The sequence below is a fragment of the Arachis hypogaea genome, chromosome 1, assembly GCF_003086295.3.
Source record: "Arachis hypogaea cultivar Tifrunner chromosome 1, arahy.Tifrunner.gnm2.J5K5, whole genome shotgun sequence".
Classification (NCBI taxonomy): Eukaryota; Viridiplantae; Streptophyta; class Magnoliopsida; order Fabales; family Fabaceae; genus Arachis; species Arachis hypogaea.
In genome coordinates this window covers 8089962-8110917 of record NC_092036.1, presented here as the reverse complement: position 1 = coordinate 8110917, position 20956 = coordinate 8089962, and the positions used below count along the sequence as shown (strand labels likewise).

Here is a 20956-nt window from a genome sequence, read left to right as displayed (position 1 = left end):
ATTCTCTAAATATTTATCATTAATTCTTTGATAATATGATGGGTTTGAGAATTTTTTTAATATTTACATTTAAAAATAAAAAATCTTATTATATTATTAATTTTTTTTGTTTCATGTCGGATATCAATTATACATTATGCTTTCTTTTGAAATGAAACAATAGTGAGAGATCTGTCTAATTCACTCTAATTTTGGTAAGTAGCCTAACAAGACAGAATTTCGTTACATTATAAATATTTGGCTAAGGTTAATTAATCCAGGTTTTCGAAAAGCATGCCATCCTGCCATTTTTAAGTATTTATTTCTTGTAAGAAGTAGGTGTTATTTAGGCTTTTAACCACAAAGAATATTTGTAAATCTGTATCAACTTATTTTCTATAAGTATTTTTTTATATTTTTTACTCTTTTGGGCTTTTATATTTTGTCATGACTTAAACGATCAAGTTGACACAAACCGACAAAAAAAAAAAAACTCCTAGTTTATCGCGACTCGAGACAGAACAGCTATTACACTAGCGAAGCACTCAGCCAGAATTTGATGGAACTCTTTCATTACTCCATTGTTGCGGATCTAATGCCTTTAAATATCTCCACCCTTCCCTAACTAGCAGCTCATTTTCAACGTGATGATGCTCCTCCATTATATCAATGCCAACCCAAAGTCTTTAATATCTTCCTTCATCAACTCTTGCCGTCATGTCTTCTCTCATTGTGTAAAACAATACGGCTCATTTTCTCCTTTGATTCATCTCTACCTAGGTTTCTTTGGTCAAAGATGGCATTTCATCTTTAAGATCAAAGGATTATGGTGGTAACAATCTTCAAATAAGTTTGATAAAACTTATTTTCATATCGAGTTGCTAATTGTGGATGTCCGAAGTGATGAGATTCTAGCAATTGTATGAATGTGATTCTTTTGAGTTTGGTGCATAGATTTTTAATTTATATTTTATGCATTATATATTTCAATTTCAAAGTCCAAATGCTTTTTTTGGATAGACACATTGCTTTTAATATATATATATATATATATATATATATATATATATATATTTGTTTTGGACTTTAGTCCAAAATTAAAATAAAAAAAATAATTCCTAAGTAATGGATTATCTCTTTAAATTTAGATCATTCATATAAAATATAATAAATAAAAAAATTGAGATTTATGAATTAATAAAGAGTACAATACTCTATACTTAATAAGAAATGTTAAAGAATCTTATTTTTGGTTTAGATCTATACAAAAAAAATTACATTGAATTTCTACCGTTTACATTTTTTAAATTAAATATGGATAGTTGGAAAAAATAGAATAAAATATTTCACTTAAGTACAACGGAACATGTGATAAGACAACGAATTATACCTCAAATGACATAATTTTTCTATACTTATCTATTCATCTAAGAGGTCGCGAGTTCGAATTTCTTTATTTTTTATTTAAAAAAAAGCAGGTGATAAACTTTCTATACTATATTGAGTAATGAGTAATTCTACTAATATAAAATATATGTTAAAATATAAATACACATTAAAAATAAATTAAATTATACATATGTTTATTTTAATAATTAATTTTAATATACAAATAATATTTTTTTACTATATTAAAAATCCAAATCACACTACTGTTTCTTTAAATAATAAATTTCGTTGCCTCCATGTTAGTCACGTGACGTTGAAAGGGAGAGGGAATTTTTCACATTTTTTAAAAGTTTTGTTGGATTTCTGTTCAAAAGATTTATTTTTTTTGGTAACTTATTCGAAAGAATGTTTGTTTACATTTTTTAATTTTATAAAATTTAATAGAAAAAATATAGATAACTAATAATATTTTTGAATAATATACGAACAATGTGAATTAATAGGGTTAAAAAAATAAATTTAATAAGTAGCATTAAATTAAGATATAATGAAATTATATTTAATTGGTAGTTGTTCATGTTATTCAAAATAATCATTGTTCCCCTAACACTCTCCAACTTAATAATTATTAGCCACCAACCCCCTTCAGTCCTCACCTACCCCCAAACACATACACACGCTTAGCCACCCTCACCCCCCATTCTTGATTCTTCTCTCTCAATAACTACTTCCCCATATTTCCTCACACTCACACACCACAATCATAAAAAAGTTTTGAGTAAAAATCTTTTTCCACTTCTATTTTTTTTTATAGTTTAAACAATACATATATTAATAATTGAAAAATGATAATTTACTTTTTTTATTAGACGCATAAGTTATTGTGTGAGAAATTTTAACAAAAAATGATCATAACAAAAAATACTTACGTGTAATATAATTTGTATAACCTATTTTCTTTAGTCTTATATAGATGATAATCATTTATTTGTAACTATTTAATTTTTACATAATCATTAAAATTATATCCAAATTAAATAGTTATCATTTTTTATAATATTATTTTAATAATTATATAAACAATACACAATCTCAATCAAATAATTATTATCTATACAAGACAGGTAAATATCAAATAATACAAGTTAATATTATATATAAACATTCTATCAAATTTTTGCTAAAAATTTCCATAAAAAAACTCATACATCTAACGAAAAAAACAAAAAATAAATTATTATTTTTTAAGCATTAAAATATAAATTATCTAAATTAAAAAAAATCAAAGAGCGAAGAAGGGTTTTACTAAAAAATTTATCCATTGCCTTAATGCTTGTTATAACTTATAAGTTATTGTTGTCACTTATTAATATTTCTTAAATTCACGTCACCAATCGAAGAAGTTTCGAAAATTCACATCACCAGTAATTTTTCTCCTTAATAAATTTATCAAAAATATTATTTGTAAACTAAAATTAATTATTAAAATTAATTATTAATATATTTGTATATAAATATATATATATAGTTTAATTTATTTTTAATATGTATTTATATTTTAACATATATTTTATATTAATGGCTAATTTTAATGGCTAATTTTGATATACATAAAACATAGTCGTAAATTTATAGTTAATAGTGTATTAATAGACATTAATGTATAAATATCTTTCATTATATATACATTTATAAAAATTAAATTTTATTATTTCTATCATTTAGATTTTAATTTTTTTAGTTAAAAGATTATATTATCATTATTATTATTTTAACATTTAATATTTAACGTAATATTTTTCCTTTAGCTGAATTCTAATACCAGTTTTTTCATAAACAGTAATAAAAAGTAAGTTAATAAACATGTCAGTAGCAAAATATAAAGAGAAACAATAAATAAAATAAATCACTACTCCAAGTTTGGCTAACCCCCTATAAATCCCACTCAAGACTCAACCCGCATTCTACTCCACCAAACCGAAACATCAAACTCCCATAAAATTACCATTTTGCCACTGACATTCACAATCACCATGGACCTCCTTTTCTTAGAGAAGGTCCTCTTGGCACTCTTCCTCGCCGCCGTCGTCTCCATCGTCGTCTCCAAACTACGAGGGAGAAAATTCAAGCTCCCGCCGGGACCACTCCCGGTACCGATCTTCGGCAACTGGCTGCAAGTCGGCGACGACCTGAACCACCGGAACCTGACGGAACTGGCGAAGAAATTCGGCGACATCTTCCTCCTCCGCATGGGGCAGCGAAACCTGGTGGTGGTTTCGTCGCCGGAGCTGGCAAAAGAGGTTCTACACACACAAGGCGTTGAATTCGGGTCACGAACCCGAAACGTTGTGTTCGACATCTTCACCGGTAAAGGCCAAGACATGGTCTTCACCGTCTACGGTGAACATTGGCGCAAGATGCGCCGAATCATGACCGTACCATTCTTCACCAACAAGGTTAGGTGTTATAAGTTATAACAGATTTACGTTACTGAAATTACTTGAGTTATATCATTTTTACGTTAATCTTCTTTGTTATTAAACAAGAGTAATTAATCCGCATTAATTAGATAACTAAAATTAAATGTATATAAGAACATTTTTGTCTTAAAAAAGGTAGAGATTCACCTGCCACTTTCGACATATGAGATGTTTTGGTTATGAAAAACTGAATAAAATAAGATATTAAAAAAAGTGAAAAATTAATACAAACTATAAAAATTTAATTTTTGTCGTTAAAAAAATAAAAAATATAATTATAAAAAATAATAAAAATTTATATTTTTTATTAATTTTTTATTTTTTTATTTAAATAAATATAAAATACATTAATTTAGTGTATCTGAATTAAATATAATTTTATATTTTTGTGTTTTTAATTTTATTCTATATCTGTAAATAAATATAATTTTAAAATTATTAATTAAAAATTATTAAATAATTTAATATATTTAATAAAATTATTATTTAACTATTTTTAACTAATAATTGATGAATTTTCATTTTTAAAAAATACTATTGTTATATAGGGAGTCCAAAACAATATTTTCAATGTTTTTCCCTCAATTCTCACGTTTCTTTTTTCTTTTACTCTGTGGGACCAATTAATTTAGATCTCACGTGCTTTTTCACAAACTTGTTGCAGAAATCGTTTTATTTATACTATTTTCTTTTTGGCTAGTTGACTCGTTTTTATCATTAAAAGTTTGAGCATTTAATAGTTAATATATTAATAATAACTATTAAAAAGGTAATAATTGTTCTTAAAACTATTTAAATAATTTATAATAAAAAAATTAAAGTTTTGGTATAAATATTTAACCTTAACAAATGTTCAATTAAAAACTTCTATCAAATAATAATTATATCATCTTTTCACATCAAAAATATCCTAAGACCATAAATAATTTTAAATTTAATAAAAATATTAATATAAATATTTTTAGAATACTAATATTTTAATAATTTGGACAACACTTTTTTTTATAACGAGCAGGTGGTGCAGCAGTACCGTTATGGGTGGGAGGATGAGGCGGCGAAAGTGGTGGAGGATGTTAAAAACAACCCGGAAGCGGCGACGAGCGGGACGGTTCTGCGGCGGAGGCTGCAGCTGATGATGTACAACAACATGTTCAGGATAATGTTCGACAGAAGGTTCGAGAGCGAAAAGGATCCAATGTTCCAGAAGCTTCGGCTGCTGAACGGAGAAAGGAGTAGGTTGGCTCAGAGCTTTGAGTATAACTACGGTGACTTCATTCCCATTTTGAGGCCATTGTTGAGAGGGTACTTGAAAATATGCAAGGAGGTTAAGGACACCAGGTTGAAGCTCTTCAAGGACCATTTCGTTGAGGAGAGAAAGTATGTGTCCTATTTCGTAATTTCCCTTTCTCCTTCGTATCCACGATGCACTTTGTTTAACGGTGAAATTTATTTAATAATTTTTAATTATCAATGATGTAAAGTTAATTCTACCTGAATTTTTATTATAAAATATAAACCTAAATCTAAATTAAATAAGATAATTTTGAGTTATTATTTTTTTATTATTAAACATCAACAATAAATAGGTGTTTTTTGCCAGAAAATTCAAGATCTTACTTAAAATTATTACTCGGGGATTTTTTTAGTTCACTGTAAAATGTATTAGTGTTAAAAATTTATATAATTTTTTTCACACTCTTGTTATCATTTTGGTTGATTCATCATAATTTTTTAATCAATGAAACTTAATTATAGTGATTTCTCAAATAAAATTAAAGGTAAATTAGTCCTTATTATTTCATTTTTTTTTTGTTTAGAAGAATGTTAGAAGATGGATCAATATTTCTTCTTTATATTTGACTTATATTTGAGTCAATATTAATAAAATTTTCTACTTTTTCAACTAAAATTGCTAATTCTATAGTATTCTTTCTACATATTTTAGGTAATGAAATTATTATAATTATTTTTGTTATTTTATTTAAGTATAATTTTACTATTTAGATTATAATAATTATTGTGGAATTTTAATTATGCTTTTCTTTTCCTTTTAAGTTACTACATGTGCATGTCAATGATGAGTAATAATGTTTTTAGTACTAGGATTCAAGAAGTGCTGTGGATTATTATTTATTATGATTTTGGAATTAACAACAGGAAACTAGAGAGCACAAAGAGAACCCACAACGAAGGCCTAAAGTGCGCAATGGATCACATTTTGGATGCACAGAAAAAAGGCGAAATCAATGAGGACAACGTTCTTTACATTGTTGAGAATATTAACGTTGCTGGTAATAATAATCAACTTTCCTTTTTCTTTTTTTAATTCTTACAAATTATTACGTATACACTAAAATTAATTATCAAAATAAAATATATATTAAAATATAAATACACATTAAAAATAAATTAACTATATATATTTATATTGAAATGATTCAATTCATACCAATGCCTTTTTCTGACCTACCTAATCACGTTTATATAAAGTTAATCAGAACGGTAGGTAAAATGATCAGAACAATAATTATTACAAGTGTTTTGTTTTCTGTATCTAAGATTTAAACATGTAATAAACAAGGTTTTTGGGATGCACAGGCATGTGACCATGGTAATTATTTTTGGTCCCACTTGACCATATTAGCACGTTCGAGAATAATTTTATTTTAATATTAAGCTTTGAATTTAATTTTTAATATATTTAATTTAGAACAAAATTTATTACAAATATCTAATTATAGTATTTTTTAGAGAATGTATTGATTAAAAAACTTATCTTTCAGGTTAACCTACAATACATTGAAATTTTTTTCTTAATTGTACAATTATTTGAAAAAGCAACTCTGACTTCAAATATTGGTGACCATATATATACTATGAAACTATGAAAGTGATCATTTAGTTGGTCTACCTACCTCCACCATAGTGGCAAAAATATTTTCTATTTTTTGTTTGTGATTATTATTATTATTATTTTTTGTTCATTTAGCATTCTCACCACTACCAAGTACCAACCCCTAGTGCACATTAAAATAAATGTCCAACATTTTTTTAAAAGCAATTAATTATGGTATATATGTTTCATTTTTTTGGGTGGGGTGGTAGCTAGGTTTTGATCTATAATTATTAATTAGAGTTCATCTTAGGGTTTGATTAGAATACACGTGATGTTTTGGGACTAACGTATAAAACTAAAGAATTTAGGGGCTAATTTTAAAATTTAAGAATTTAAATGTAGTAGTAGTAGTAATAATGAAAGTTGAGTTGATATTCAAATATATTTGTTTTTGTATAAAATTAATAGTTAAAAATTATTAAATAATAATTTAATTAAATATATCTAATTATTTAATAATTTTTAATTATCAACTTCATATAAAAACAATATATGAGTTTAATTTCCACAGATAATATAATTTCGGATACAAATTGGGCATTTTAGTATTTGTTTGTATGTTATTTGGTGCAATTATTGTTCATATTTTGCAATGCATTGTTGTGATGTTGATTGTGATCACTTGTATTTATGCCATTTTTATTAATGAAATTCAATTCTTATATATTTCTAATTAAAATTTGTTTTTTGTTTTTTTTTTTTGGATTTGAAACAGCAATAGAGACAACACTATGGTCAATTGAGTGGGGAATAGCTGAGTTAGTGAACCACCCAGAAATCCAAAAGAAAGTAAGAGATGAAATTGATAGAGTTTTAGGAGCAGGACACCAAATAACTGAGCCAGACACACACAAGCTCCCATACCTTCAAGCAGTCATCAAGGAAACACTAAGGCTAAGAATGGCAATTCCACTCCTTGTTCCACACATGAACCTCCATCATGCAAAGCTTGGTGGCTATGATATCCCTGCTGAGAGCAAGATCTTGGTCAATGCATGGTGGCTTGCTAACAACCCTGCTAAGTGGAACAACCCTCAAGAGTTTAGGCCTGAGAGGTTCTTGGAAGAAGAGTCCAAGGTTGAAGCTAATGGAAATGATTTCAGGTAATTTTCTACTACCCATAACCCTAAATTACCATCTTACCATCTCATATCAATACTAGTATTTTAATGCTGCATTTATATTTGTTAGGATTTAATTTGTTTCAATGTTTTACTCAATTGTTTATACTCTATTTTTTTATACCACTACAAGTTTTTTTTTTAAAATAATATTTCAAATAAGTTCTTTAAGAAACTTTTACTCAAATTAGTGATTTAGTTTCCAATCCAATAGTTAAACAAATGAGTAAATATCTTTTTTGATTACTGACTATTTATCTGAAAAACAAACGCTCATTTATTATTTAAAATTTTTTAAATGTTTTCCAATAATAAAAAAAAAACTAGTATAAGTAGTTTCTATCATGGGTCTAAACAATTTTTATTATATCAATAAATTATTATTTACATAGACTATTTAAATCAATTATTTTGATAGTTAGAGACATTTTAAGAATTTTTGAATTACAACAAACAAAATAATTAGAGATAAAAAATGATATTTAATCTAAACAAATTAATCTCTACATCAAATTTTTCGTCACATATAAGATTTAGTTCAAGAATCATAAAACTTTTTAGAAAAAAAATGAGACTGATTTAACTCAACTTATTAGTTTATAAGTCAATAATGATTTGACTAAATTTCTGTCCCACTAAAAATTTTTTAATCTTCCGCTCAAACTTTAGTTTAGGATAAAATAATCATATTTATTATGTATTGTGTTGTATTTAATACTGGTATTTGTATATATACAAAAATACAGGTACCTACCGTTTGGTGTGGGGAGGAGGAGTTGCCCAGGGATCATTCTTGCATTGCCTATACTTGGCATCACATTGGGACGTTTGGTGCAAAACTTTGAGCTCTTACCTCCCCCTGGACAGTCCAAGCTTGACACCACTGAGAAAGGAGGGCAGTTTAGTCTTCACATTCTCAAGCATTCCACCATTGTTGCCAAGCCCAGATCATTTTGATTCCTGTTTGTTTCTTTGTATTCTTTTAATGATCCAACTTATTGGTGTATTACACTGATCGATTTTGTTTGAAAAATGGGGATATGTTACTATATATAAGGGTGTATTGTTATTCTTTGCACCTCTTATTGTAAATCATGAGCTTCAAATGATGATTTTACACTGAAGGTTCTTTTCTACTACAACCTAGCTATAATGGGAATCGAACCTTGGTTCTTGACGTGGCTACTTACAACTACAAGACAAAGCATGTTTGGCACTCATACACTGTTTGAGACACAATTTCTACCCATTCTAAACATCTTTGACATTTTGTGGACTAAATTCCTATTTTGATCCTGAGATTCACGCGATTATTCATTTTGGTCTTCAAAATTTAAAATTACCTATATTGATCCTCCAGATTTAAGTTTAGACACCAATTTAGTCCCTCGACTCTTTTCAGTGATGATAAGACAAACGAAGTGCTAAGATGACACCCTCCCTACCACATTGGACGCTGCAACAGCTAGCTAACATAGGGAGAGTTGTATTTGTATCCAATTTAGTCCCTAAAATTCTAATTATCTTATTATTTATCTAAGTTATAATGAGAAAGTTTTAACAATGGGAGACTAAATTGGATCAAATACAACTCTCGCTACATCAACTACCCGTTACAGTGTCCAACGTGACAAGAAGGGTGTCATCTCAGCACTCCATTTGTCTAATCATCACCAAAAAAAGTCGAGGGACCATATTGGTGCCCAAACTTAAATCTGGAGAACTAGTATAGGTAATTTTGAATTTCGAGGACCAAAATGAGTAATTGCGTGAATCTCAAGGACTAAAATAGGGATTTGGTCACATTTTGTGTGCGATTTTTTTAAGAGTCAAATTAGTCCTAAAAATTATTTGTTCTTCAAATTAGTTTCTTTAAAATTTTTTAATTAAATTTATCCTTTAAAAATTTTTAATTAGTCACGTTAGTTTTTTCATAATTTTCTTTGTTGATAGTGTTAAAATTTGTTAATGTGATACATTAAATGACCATAACACACACTTAGAAATTTTAATTGACTATTAATATAATAAGTTTATGAAATTATATCAAATTAAAATTTAAATGAGGTGAGAACTTGAGGCATTGGAATTCCTCAATTCGGGGTTGATTTGATCTAATTTCATAAACAAATCATGTTAATAGTTAATTAGAACTATTAGGTATGTCTTGTAATGTTACTTAACGTACCGCATCAACAAACTCTAACGCCGTTAATAATGGAAGTAATGGAATGACTAACATGACTAATTTAAAATCTTTAAAAAACGAATTTGATTAAAAAATCTTTCGAGTACCAATTTAGAGGATGAGCGATAATTTGACCATTTACTCATTTTATTAAAAAGGAATGTTAGAGGACATTAATAGCTAAAAATATTAAATTTTGATGGCTCTCTAGCATTTTTTTCGGTGAAATTAAAGGGCCAAGACCCAAAGAGAGCCACAACTAACTACTCTTTAGAAGATAGGAAACTAACTCTCTCTTTTTCTCACAATCTATTAACCTGACGAGTTCACTTGGTGGTAAATCTAAAAAAATAAAATCAGATTGCTTCCCTAGGCTCCCTTTTGCAAGCCAATCAGCACATTCATTGTCTTCACGGAGGGTGTGATTGAAATCAAGCTCCCACGGTTTATTTATCATGTCCTATATATCTCTTAATTGGGCACTGATCTTCTGCGATTAAAACTTCCAATTCAAAATATCATAGGCCTCAGTTGAATTCACTTTTACGATAAGCCTTCTCATGCCCAAGTCCCACGCTATTCTAATCCATGGTAAGCTCCCCACAGTTCTGCTTTCAAGACCGAACAACTTCCTAGGTTAGTTTGAAATCCCGCCAACCACTCTTCCTCATGTATTATGAGAAAACCTCCACAACTTGCTTTTGTCTCATTGTCTCCTATAGCTCCATCAGTATTCACCTTTACCCATCCTCTGGGAGGTATACTCCAATGAATATTCTGTTGAGACTATAATTTTCTCTCTTTCATCCCTTGTTGTTTTCTTTGATAAGCTTCCTTGAAATTATGGGCTGTGTTCCTAATCACTACAATAGTGTTTCCAAGTCTTATGAACGGTGGTGAAAAAATCTCTTGATTTCTCCACTTCCAAATCAACTATTTAGCTACAAAAAACTCATCTTTCCAATCCAACAGGGAGTGCTTTCCAATCCAACAAGGAGTGCTTTTCAAGTTCATTTTTAAGATTTAAATTGATCCACCCTTCTAAGTCCAAACCAAAGAAGACCACAACTGCAGCTAGGTTTAAGAGTTCAGTCCAAATTCTCGAGGCTCTCAGACAGCCCTTCAAAACATGGAGTGTTGTTTCTGGGTGTCCAATACATCAATGGCAATTTAGATTTGTCCTTAGCATTCTGGCTCTTCTACTTGCTGTCAGAATTCTTCCATGAGAGACCTGCTATATGAAAACTTTTATTCTTTTTGGCCCCTTCCACTTCTAAATTGACATCTACTTGGACATGCACGCAATATTTGTTGTCTTGGTAAGTTCTTTATAAGCATATGCAACAGTATAACATCCATCAATAGTTAATCCCCAACAAATCGAATCTTGCAAATCTTTCATTGGGGGAGGGATGGATTTAATGATGCTTACGATATGCTCAGACAGAAACTTTTGAATATCCACGATAATCCATTCACCTTTGTCATTCACAAAGTCCACAACCAGATCATCTTTTCTAGAACTGGGAATTGGATTGATGGCAGCTCTATCAAGTCTATCATAATTCGACACCCATTTATCCTTCCAAAAAAGAGTATTTTTTCTGTCTCCAATGACATATCTACAATACTTTTTCACCTATGGCCATAATCTCACTAATTCTTTCAAAGGATGGAATCATTTGCCCTTCTACTCAGCCCTTCTACTCCTTCCCTTCCTTCTATATACTTGCTAATGAAAACTCTCGTCCATAGTGAGTTTAATTATGTGATAAGCCTGAAAATGATCTTCATAAGGAACAATTCATTGACAGCTTGAAGGTTCCTCATTCCTATTCCGCCCTGAATCTTCGGCTTGTAAAGTGTACTCCAGCCAATGTGATAGATTCTCTTCTGTCCTTTAGAATTACCCTAGATGAATTTTTTTTGGGCTTTTTCTAGTTGGTTGCATATCTTTTTTGGTAGTTTCGAGTGTTGCATATCAAAATTTACAAGCAGACTCAAAACTGTCTTGGCTAAAGTGATTCTCCCTGCAAGAGACAAGCACTGGGTCTTTCATCCCTTCAGTTTGCTCTCCATTCTATCAAAAACATTTTTAATTTTTCTTTTCCCCTTCTGTGGTTACTAATGAGGGCTCCTAAGTATCTTTCTAGGACTGGTTTCTCTTGAAAATGACAAACATTTAAGATGATTTCTCTGTCTTCCTTTCTAGTATTGTTAGAGAAGGTAACAATGATTTTAATGCTACTTATTTTCAAGCCAGAGATAGGACAAAATCGATCCATACATCTCTTTATTTCCTCCATTTGGCCTATACAAGCTTCTCCAAAGACAAGAAAGTTGTCGGCAAATAAAAGGTGAGAGATTGATGGTCTCGTGCACCCAACTCTCATTAGGGTCCATCTTCCTACCTCCACACTATCCTCTATAACATGTGACAATTTATCCATCGCTATGACGAATAGGTATGGTGAGAAAAGATCTCTTTGTCTTAGCGGGTTGGATGGAAGTCCTCAGTTTTTCCCCCATTCCATAGAACATTATATTGTATAGAGGAGACACAGGCCATGACAAGGTGAACAAATTGCTGAAAGTTTGAAATCTAGAAGACAATTTCTGAGAAAGTCTCATCTGAAACGATTGTATGAATTTTCAAAATCAAACTTTATTGCCATTACTCCCTTTCTTCCTTTTATCTTCTTTATTGAATGAGCTAACTCCTTAGCTATAAGAATGTTATCGAGTATTTTCCTGCCTGGAACAAAAATAGATTGAAAAGCGGCAATTCTATTCAACATAGCGTCTTTCCATAATGATCTTTGCGATGCACTTATAATTAACATTGCATAAGGAGATAGGTCTAAACTAAGTAATAGAATCTGGAATTTTCACCTTGGGAATAAGCGTGATAAGGGTGGAATTGATATCAAGTTTGGATCCGCCCACTTTTGTCTCGCCATACTGATTAAACTCTCTCCCACCATCTCCCAATGTTGTTTGAAAAATCTAGTAGGAAAACCGTCCGAGCCTGAAACTTTCATAGATTCTATCTTCAAAAGTGCTTCTTTGATATCTCTCTCTCTCTCTGTAGGCATCCTTTTTAAATTCTTCTTGATGTTCTCGTCTAAAGAGGGATAAGACCTCACATCATGTAAGAAGGGTGGCCATTCGTTATCATCTGTATACAAAGTTTTGAAAAAGGATATAACATGGCTTGCCAACTCCTCATGGTCTTCAATCCACCTCCCTTCAAAGCTCTTCAATTTTAAGATTTTGTTCCTCCTTCTACGAATGATGGTTCGAGCATGATAATACTTAGTATTTCGGTCATCCTCAATCACCCACTGTCCCTAACTTTCTGCATCAACATTGTCTCTTCTTTATCAAGGATATCCTCCAGCTCCTTCCTCAAATTGATATCAAGCTTCTCTAGAAAAGGATTGTTTCCATAATTACCTGCTCTTTGTATTCCTTCTATCCTTCTCTTCAGAATTCTCTTCTTCTTTCCAATATGGCGAAAGCATTTTTTCTAATACATTTTGTGTATAGTACCTGCAAAATGGTCCAATTCGTGCTTCAAGCACAAAAGATATGTTAGACCAGCCCAATTCGTGATTGTCGTGTGAAACCATTTTACGGACCTAGTGTGTGAAATGGCCCATTTTGTGTGTGATGACTAATCCCTCATGCGAAATGGGTGATGTCCATTTTGACCCACCTTTCAGCTCATGCATATGTCAAGAACAAATATACTTTTTATTTATTTTAATTAAAAGAAAAACGATCTAATGTTATAACTCCTATCATTTTTTATTGTGTCCAATTATTGAATAAAAATTTTATAATCCAATCAAATATTTGATGGTTGTGTATTTTTTTATTTTATAAAAATTAAATTCTTAACTAATACCTAGATAATTTTCATTCTTTGATACAAGGAGAGTATTTATTTTTTTTGTTGTTCACGATATCTTTCAATTTGACAAGCTAATGACTAATCTGTCGGCCATCTAATATTTAATCTACCACAAAATCGCTGATCAAGTGTTGTTGACTAGTGATCTAATCACTCGACCATCCTAAATTAATTATTTTATATCACTTTAATCCCATGAAAAAGAATAAATTACTAATTTTGCCATAAAATTATCAAAACATTGGTTAAGGGTGGCAACATGCACCCTATCCGTGGGTACTCAATCCAATCTCACCCGATCTGATAGGGTTGTCATTTGCCAATCCGATCCGTAGCGAGTAGGGTAGGGTAGAGTGCGGGTTGAGCCTCAACCCTACCCGACCAACCCACATCGTATATATGTATATGTTATATAGTTATATAAAAATATGTTTCAAAATATATTTCAAGTGGATGTTGAATCAAAGACCTTTTACTAAATGCAAAAGATCTTTAGACACTAAAAGAAGACCATTAATTAATAATTTAATACTTTTTTTGTTTTACGTATGAAAAAATATTGGTGTTACACAATAAAATAGGGACGATTTTGATTTTGACCCTAAATCTTAGGGATCAAAACAATACTTAACCCTACTTTTAAATATACAAAGAGTATTTTTATTATTAATAAAAATAAAAATTATTTTTGTCATTGACAAAAGCAAAATTGGTAGTTAACCCCATTAAAAAATACTATGAAAAACCACTAATATAAGGATATAATAGGCTTATTTTTTTTATATATTGAAAAAATATTGATGTTACACAATAAAATAGATGTTTATAAAGTATTTACACTGCTATGAGGTCAGTGCAAAATGCAACCTGTGATTAGTTTTTTTACCCTTTTTTTCGTTATGAACATAAAACGCATGTTGCATTTTCTTTTTTTTTTTCAAACCTGCAAAACGCAGGTTGCATTTCACATTTTTTTTGTTTTGAAAAACACAAAACGTAGGTTGTCTTTTGTTTTTGAAATTTTTCCTGTAAAACCTGCAAACGCAAGCTGCGTTTTCTTAAAGCATAGGCTGCGTTTTGTTTAAATAAAATATTTTAATACGAGAGCGGTTGCTTATAAATACCATTGTCATTCATCTCTCTTTTGTATTTGTGTTTTTTTTTTGTGACAATTAGTAGTGACAAAATTTTTGGTGAGGTGAGGTTGAGTCTATGAAAGGTATTGCAAATTTACGAGTGTATTATAATGGTGAGATCATGCCAAATACAAATGACAGAAAATAATTTAAGAATGTAAAAAAAATGGTGTTATTTACACATATTGTATCATGGTGTGTTACGCAGAAATGTGGACCTGCACATTACAGGCCTGAAAAACGCAACCTGCATTTTGTTAGTAACGAAAAAAAAAAAGAAAACATCCTCTGCAAAACGCAACCTGCGTTTTGCTTGAGAGCGGTTGCATAGGCAAAACATGCCCCTTGTTTGACCAGGACCACACAAAACAGAACCTGTGCTTTGCAGGTGACCAGACTAAAGCGCAATCTGTGTTTTGTAGGTGCACCACTCTTCAAGCCGATGCATGTATGACACATGTCTCTCTTTTGAATGCTTTTCTCCTTTTTCTCCTTTATATACCCGTTGCTCCATCATTTGCGTTTTGCATTCTTCTTCGTGTGTGTGAGAGAGTGAAGAACTTGAACTAGTTCTTATTTTTCATCAGCACAAATTTTTTATTTTTTTAAATTTTAAATTAATCAAAATAGTTTGCGATTTTGTATTAGTTGTGGAATATGTTATTGAACATCTGGATAATCTTCAATATATAAGTTTTTTTTAGTATATTATAATATTATTGTTAATATTATTATTAATACTGTTCTTATATTATTATTATTATTATTATTATTATTATTATTATTATTATTATTATTATTATTATTATTATTATGACCGTATATTCACTGTTTTGGTTATAATATTATAATTTAATTTTGATGTACTGGGAATGTAAAATGTTTTACATAGTCATGTAATTAAATTTATTCTTTTGGACGACCATTCACGCAGTCAATGTAAAAGGTAGTTAGTTTTACTGATAGGGCGATACGCAATTGGATGCATGTGTAAAACTATTTTACAAATTAAATTGATATTATTATCTCATTATATTATTGTTATTGTTCATTTTATTATTATTATTATTATTATTATTATTATTATTATTATTATTATTATTATTATCATCATCAATTGTGTTCTATCATGTTTCACGAATAAGCAAATTGAGGGGATATTATGCATCGTTCAGTGGTTTGGTGGAGCAATGGAAGCTTAAAACCCACACCTTTTATTTTTCAGTCGGCAAAATGACTGTCACCCTAGAAGACGTCACACATATTCTTGGCCTGCTGGTTGATGGGGATCCCGTGACGGGCAGAATGGACAGCTGTCATGAGTTCTTGGTGGAGAACTACGTAGGAGTTTTTGGTAGGCAGCCCGGTTTGGACGATCACACGTTGGGAAAGGTAAACCTGGCATGGGTTCGGCGATATAGAAATACCGAACTATTAGACACACAGAAGTCGATCGAGCGGTATGTCCAGAAAAAAACATTTGGGATTGGAGATGATCATTGTAGGCGATTGACCGGAACACAAGACCATGATTGGAGGGAAAGGAACAGAATTTGGGTCGATATGTGGATTTCTAAACACTATAATACACAGCAAACAGGAGACACAATTGCCGACTTGCATCCTCTCCCGCTGTACTATATATGATTGGTACACACACCGGTACAACAATCACATAAGGTTGTCAGATAGAGTTCCACATGTAGCCCCCGAGGTGAATCAACCACAAGCGTAACCCCCGCCACTACCTGGACCTCAGCATCCATATCCCCCTTATGAGCAACAACAACCATTTCTCCCTTATGAGCAATAGTATCAAGTACCGGCTTATGAGTAACAATATCACTATCAAGTACCAGTTTATGAGAAATAGTATCAAGTTTCGGGTTATGAGCAACATTTTCCGATACTGGTGGCATATGAGCAACAATATCAAGTACTGACTTATGACCAACAGCATCAGTTTCCACCTTATGAGCAACAACATCACTTTCTAGCTTATGAGCAACATTACATACCAGAACCAAAATCAAAACCACAACCGCCAGTAGAGCTGTACATACCACAAATGGTAATTCCATCAAAAGGCTACTTCAATCCGTTGGTTGGATTTGATGATATTAGTTTGTCTCAGGTACTGAGAGACACTGGTGATTTATTTTAGCCATCTCAAACAAAGGCATGCTACTTCTGAGCCGTCTGTTGGTCGTCGTTCCGTCTCAGCTCATGCTAATGACTTTTTGATGGATCAACCATCGCGTACTGTTGAACCTCCGCGTGCTTCCAAACCACCGCGTACTCTAGAACCTCTACGTGTTTCTGAACCTCTGCATACAGAGTTGTTTGATTTGAACAAATATCCACAGGAGAAAAAGGGATTCGGAGAGGATGATATGCATCACGAGTATTATTGTGGTGGAGCGAGTGCTTTAGACACGAGTGTTTCTAGTATTTATGACACTGGCAGAGCCAGCAAGCCAGATGTTGGTGCTTTCCAGGCTTGTGGGGGTGGTGGACCTAGTGGTCATGATGCATGTGCTTCTGAAGGTCGTCCATATAATCTATGGACAGAGATTCCTCCCTCGAAGAAATACACTCCCATCGTATTATTTGAAGAAAGTGGCGAAGTTACTCATGAAGAAATAGCTTATTATATTTCTTCAAGGGAGTAATCTCTGTCCGTAGATTATATAGATGACCCTCAGAAGCACCCGCATCCTGACCATTAGGTCTATCGCCACCACAAGCCTCAAAAGCACTAACATCCAACCTGCTGGCTCTGCCGGTGTCATAAATACCAAAAGCACTCATGTCCGGGGCATTCACTTCACCACAATAATACTCGTGCTGCATATCATCCTCTCTAAACAACCAAACCCCTCTTCCTCCTCCGGATATTTGTTCAAATCAAACAACTCCATACCAAATTGTGTTATTAATTAACTTTTGTTATTTTATTTTAGACTTTTATATATATATACTTAAATTGTGTGACTTATTTTTTTAAAATAAAGATTTTGTTGGCAGATATTATTGCAAACAATTCTATCATAGTGAAAAATTTTAAAAAGAAAAAGTAAAATAATTATATTGTAGTTTGGCTATTTTTTATTTTTATTTGATTTTTAATTATCTATTTTCATTAATTTTAATTATTTTTTTTAAAAGCATTAAGTGGACTAGTCTGTCAAACCACCATAAAACTGAACGGACTAACATTTGGAATTGACTTTGCTTGGCTTCTGACGTAGTAGGGCAGTCTACCTGTGTCATGGCTAATAATGACTAAAGTAGTAATTAATGAGTTTTTTTATTTATGATGAATGACAGATTATATTTTGTTTAGGGTTGTGAACATTGAAATGCTTGTGGTATGGTAAGAATATAAAATTATATGATAAGAATGACAAAATACGATTGTAATTACTCAAATGTTGGTAGTATTGTTTGTGTTTAGGATGAAGAGATAATATGTAATACAAATAGTCTATTTTCAAATTAGTAAATCTATCGTAAAGGATAAAATAATAAAATCAAAAAAATATTCTGTGACATTTTAAAAATATGTTTGGAGTTTAAAATGATTTTACCAGTCACCCAAATTGACTAGGGTCGCCTTAAGAAGAAGGTGATGTTAAAGAGAAAGTTTTGAAAAATAAATCATATAGTTGTTTATTGTTAAAATAATAAATGCAGTTAAATGATGAAAATATTTTTGCAAGATAAAAACCAGTAAATCATAAATGCTCCTCCATCCTATTATTGTATCGATTCAGAGCATGTCAACATCCGTAAACTCTACAAAAACATATCAAATTATTAGTCAAATCATTAACAATTACTAATTTATTAAAATATAATAATTTTCTAATTAGAGCAACTAATTTATTAAACTCATGCTAAACTTTTTGTTAATTACCAAATTAAGTAATTACCATGTATGACTAACTAACCTATCAATTAACTAACTATCATTATTAAAAAATGTTCACAATTAACTAAACAAGAAATATTAATTAAAATCACACAACTATCATAGATAATTTTACTAAATCCAATTTACTAAACTCCCGAGTAATAATATTTTACCTTCTAAGTTTAATTAATAATCCTAAAAATTATTTTTAACTCACTATTAATAATAATAGCTAATAGATACTTCCAATTCTTATTTAAGTAATAATGTTCTACTTTAATATTAAAATCTCAACTACAATAACATATTTATGTCAATTAAAAAACTAACAATAAACAAATAACAATTACCGAAAAACAAATATATTATATTTTACGAAATCTAATTATTAATCAAAATTATCAACATTACCGAAAAACAAATAAATTATATTTTACGAAATCTAATTATTAATCAAAATTATCAACATTACTCAAAAACAGTATACACCGATTTAGTTTAATTATTGTTATGAAAAATTAATATAATTTCTAAAATTATAATTTCTAAAATTAATTATAAAAATTAATTAATTAGTTATAATTTTAAAAATTATTACAAAAAATTCTAAATATGTATTTTTTATTAATCTATCATATTAGTCAAACTCAAATATTATTATTAATTAAAATATTTTCTAATTACATTTAAATATATATTTCTAATTATTATTTAAACATATATTCCTAAATTTCTATCACTAATAATAATAATTCTGTCACTCCTAAGTTTAACTTCTAATAACAACAATAATAATTATAACTATGAAACATAAAAAAAATTAATAAATAAACTTAATGATTGAGATATTTTACAAAATTTAAGATAATCAACATCTTTAAATTTTTGCTTCTTTAGCATTTTATTTTATTTTTTTTAAGGATGTAGAGGAAGAACTTCTTCAACAAAGAAGACCGTTGTGGGAGCGACGCATGCGGAACATAAAATCGGACCGTCCGATATAAGTCCTCTTCAATTGTTGTCACCATAAAATCGGACTGTCCGATACAAGTCCTCTTCATCTCATACCGTCCAATTATTCCATCCCTGACACCACACGCAGTCAAGCACCCATATTTCCCATATTTATATTAAAAAGTGATAATACAATGTGTGAATAACACCATTTTCCCCTCTATTCTTGAATTAGTTTCTGGATATAAGGATGTAGAGTGAAAAAAGAGACCCTGTCACCATAGATATTTTCTAAATTAATTTTTCTTTATGTTTATATTTTTAATTTTATTATCTTTTAACTCTGAGCACATGTTCCACACGTCCATTAATAATTTTTTATTGAACTGATAATAATATAACAATAATTTAGCTTTAAATCAAAGAAGCAAAAAATACAATAGTTTTCTCTAATACTCTGGAATTGACGAAAAACAGAGCAAATCCCCAGCAACAATACACGGGGTTTATGATAGAACAAAAACTTTAACATAAAAAATCTCAGAAGAAAAATAAGACTTCATAAGTGAGAGGGTAGGTTTGTCAGTTTATACTCTTCAAACAGATTCCTTGCAGCAGCAGCTACTACTTCAGTTGTTTCTTGATCTCCTTAAAACATTCACATGAAGCTCCATCTTTCTCCATATCAGATTTGTCTGCGGAAACCAAACTTTAGAGTAAACAATGATACATTCCCCTTAATTTCAATATGTTACATGCCCTGAAAATAATCACCAGTATAAGATCAAGATAATAAGATAATGTCACATATTGAGGAAGCTAAGCAACACCTATAGTCCATACTTCTATGGAGTGTGGAGACCAGAAACCCACACATTACACATACCACATGCAATATTGCTACCCTCAACAAATGCCATGTAAAATGTGTGCATCTCTGATCTCTACGCCCAACTTAACAGAAATTGCAGACTATAATCT

At 30.4% G+C, this 20956-nt stretch overlaps 1 protein-coding gene across 1 annotated transcript; it reads left to right on the top strand.

Moving 5' to 3' along the window:
* Positions 1 to 3317: 3317 nt before the first annotated feature.
* On the top strand, positions 3318 to 8989 carry LOC112794230 (trans-cinnamate 4-monooxygenase). Its single transcript, XM_025836337.3, has 5 exons — positions 3318 to 3824; positions 4864 to 5225; positions 6006 to 6139; positions 7460 to 7847; positions 8612 to 8989. The coding sequence occupies exons 1-5, from the start codon at positions 3402 to 3404 to the stop codon at positions 8820 to 8822; spliced, it is 1518 nt and encodes a 505-aa protein (XP_025692122.1). The 5' UTR covers positions 3318 to 3401; the 3' UTR covers positions 8823 to 8989.
* The last annotated feature ends 11967 nt before the right edge of the window (positions 8990 to 20956 follow it).

What these genes read in the sequence shown, in the direction of transcription:
- LOC112794230 (XM_025836337.3), top strand. Translation starts at nt 3,402, where the DNA reads ATGGACCTCCTTTTCTTAGAGAAGGTCCTCTTGGCACTCTTCCTCGCC. An exon ending in CATTTCGTTGAGGAGAGAAA is followed by an intron (nt 5,226 to 6,005) that starts GTATGTGTCCTA and finishes AATTAACAACAG; the next exon opens with GAAACTAGAGAGCACAAAGA. An exon ending in TGAGAATATTAACGTTGCTG is followed by an intron (nt 6,140 to 7,459) that starts GTAATAATAATC and finishes GATTTGAAACAG; the next exon opens with CAATAGAGACAACACTATGG.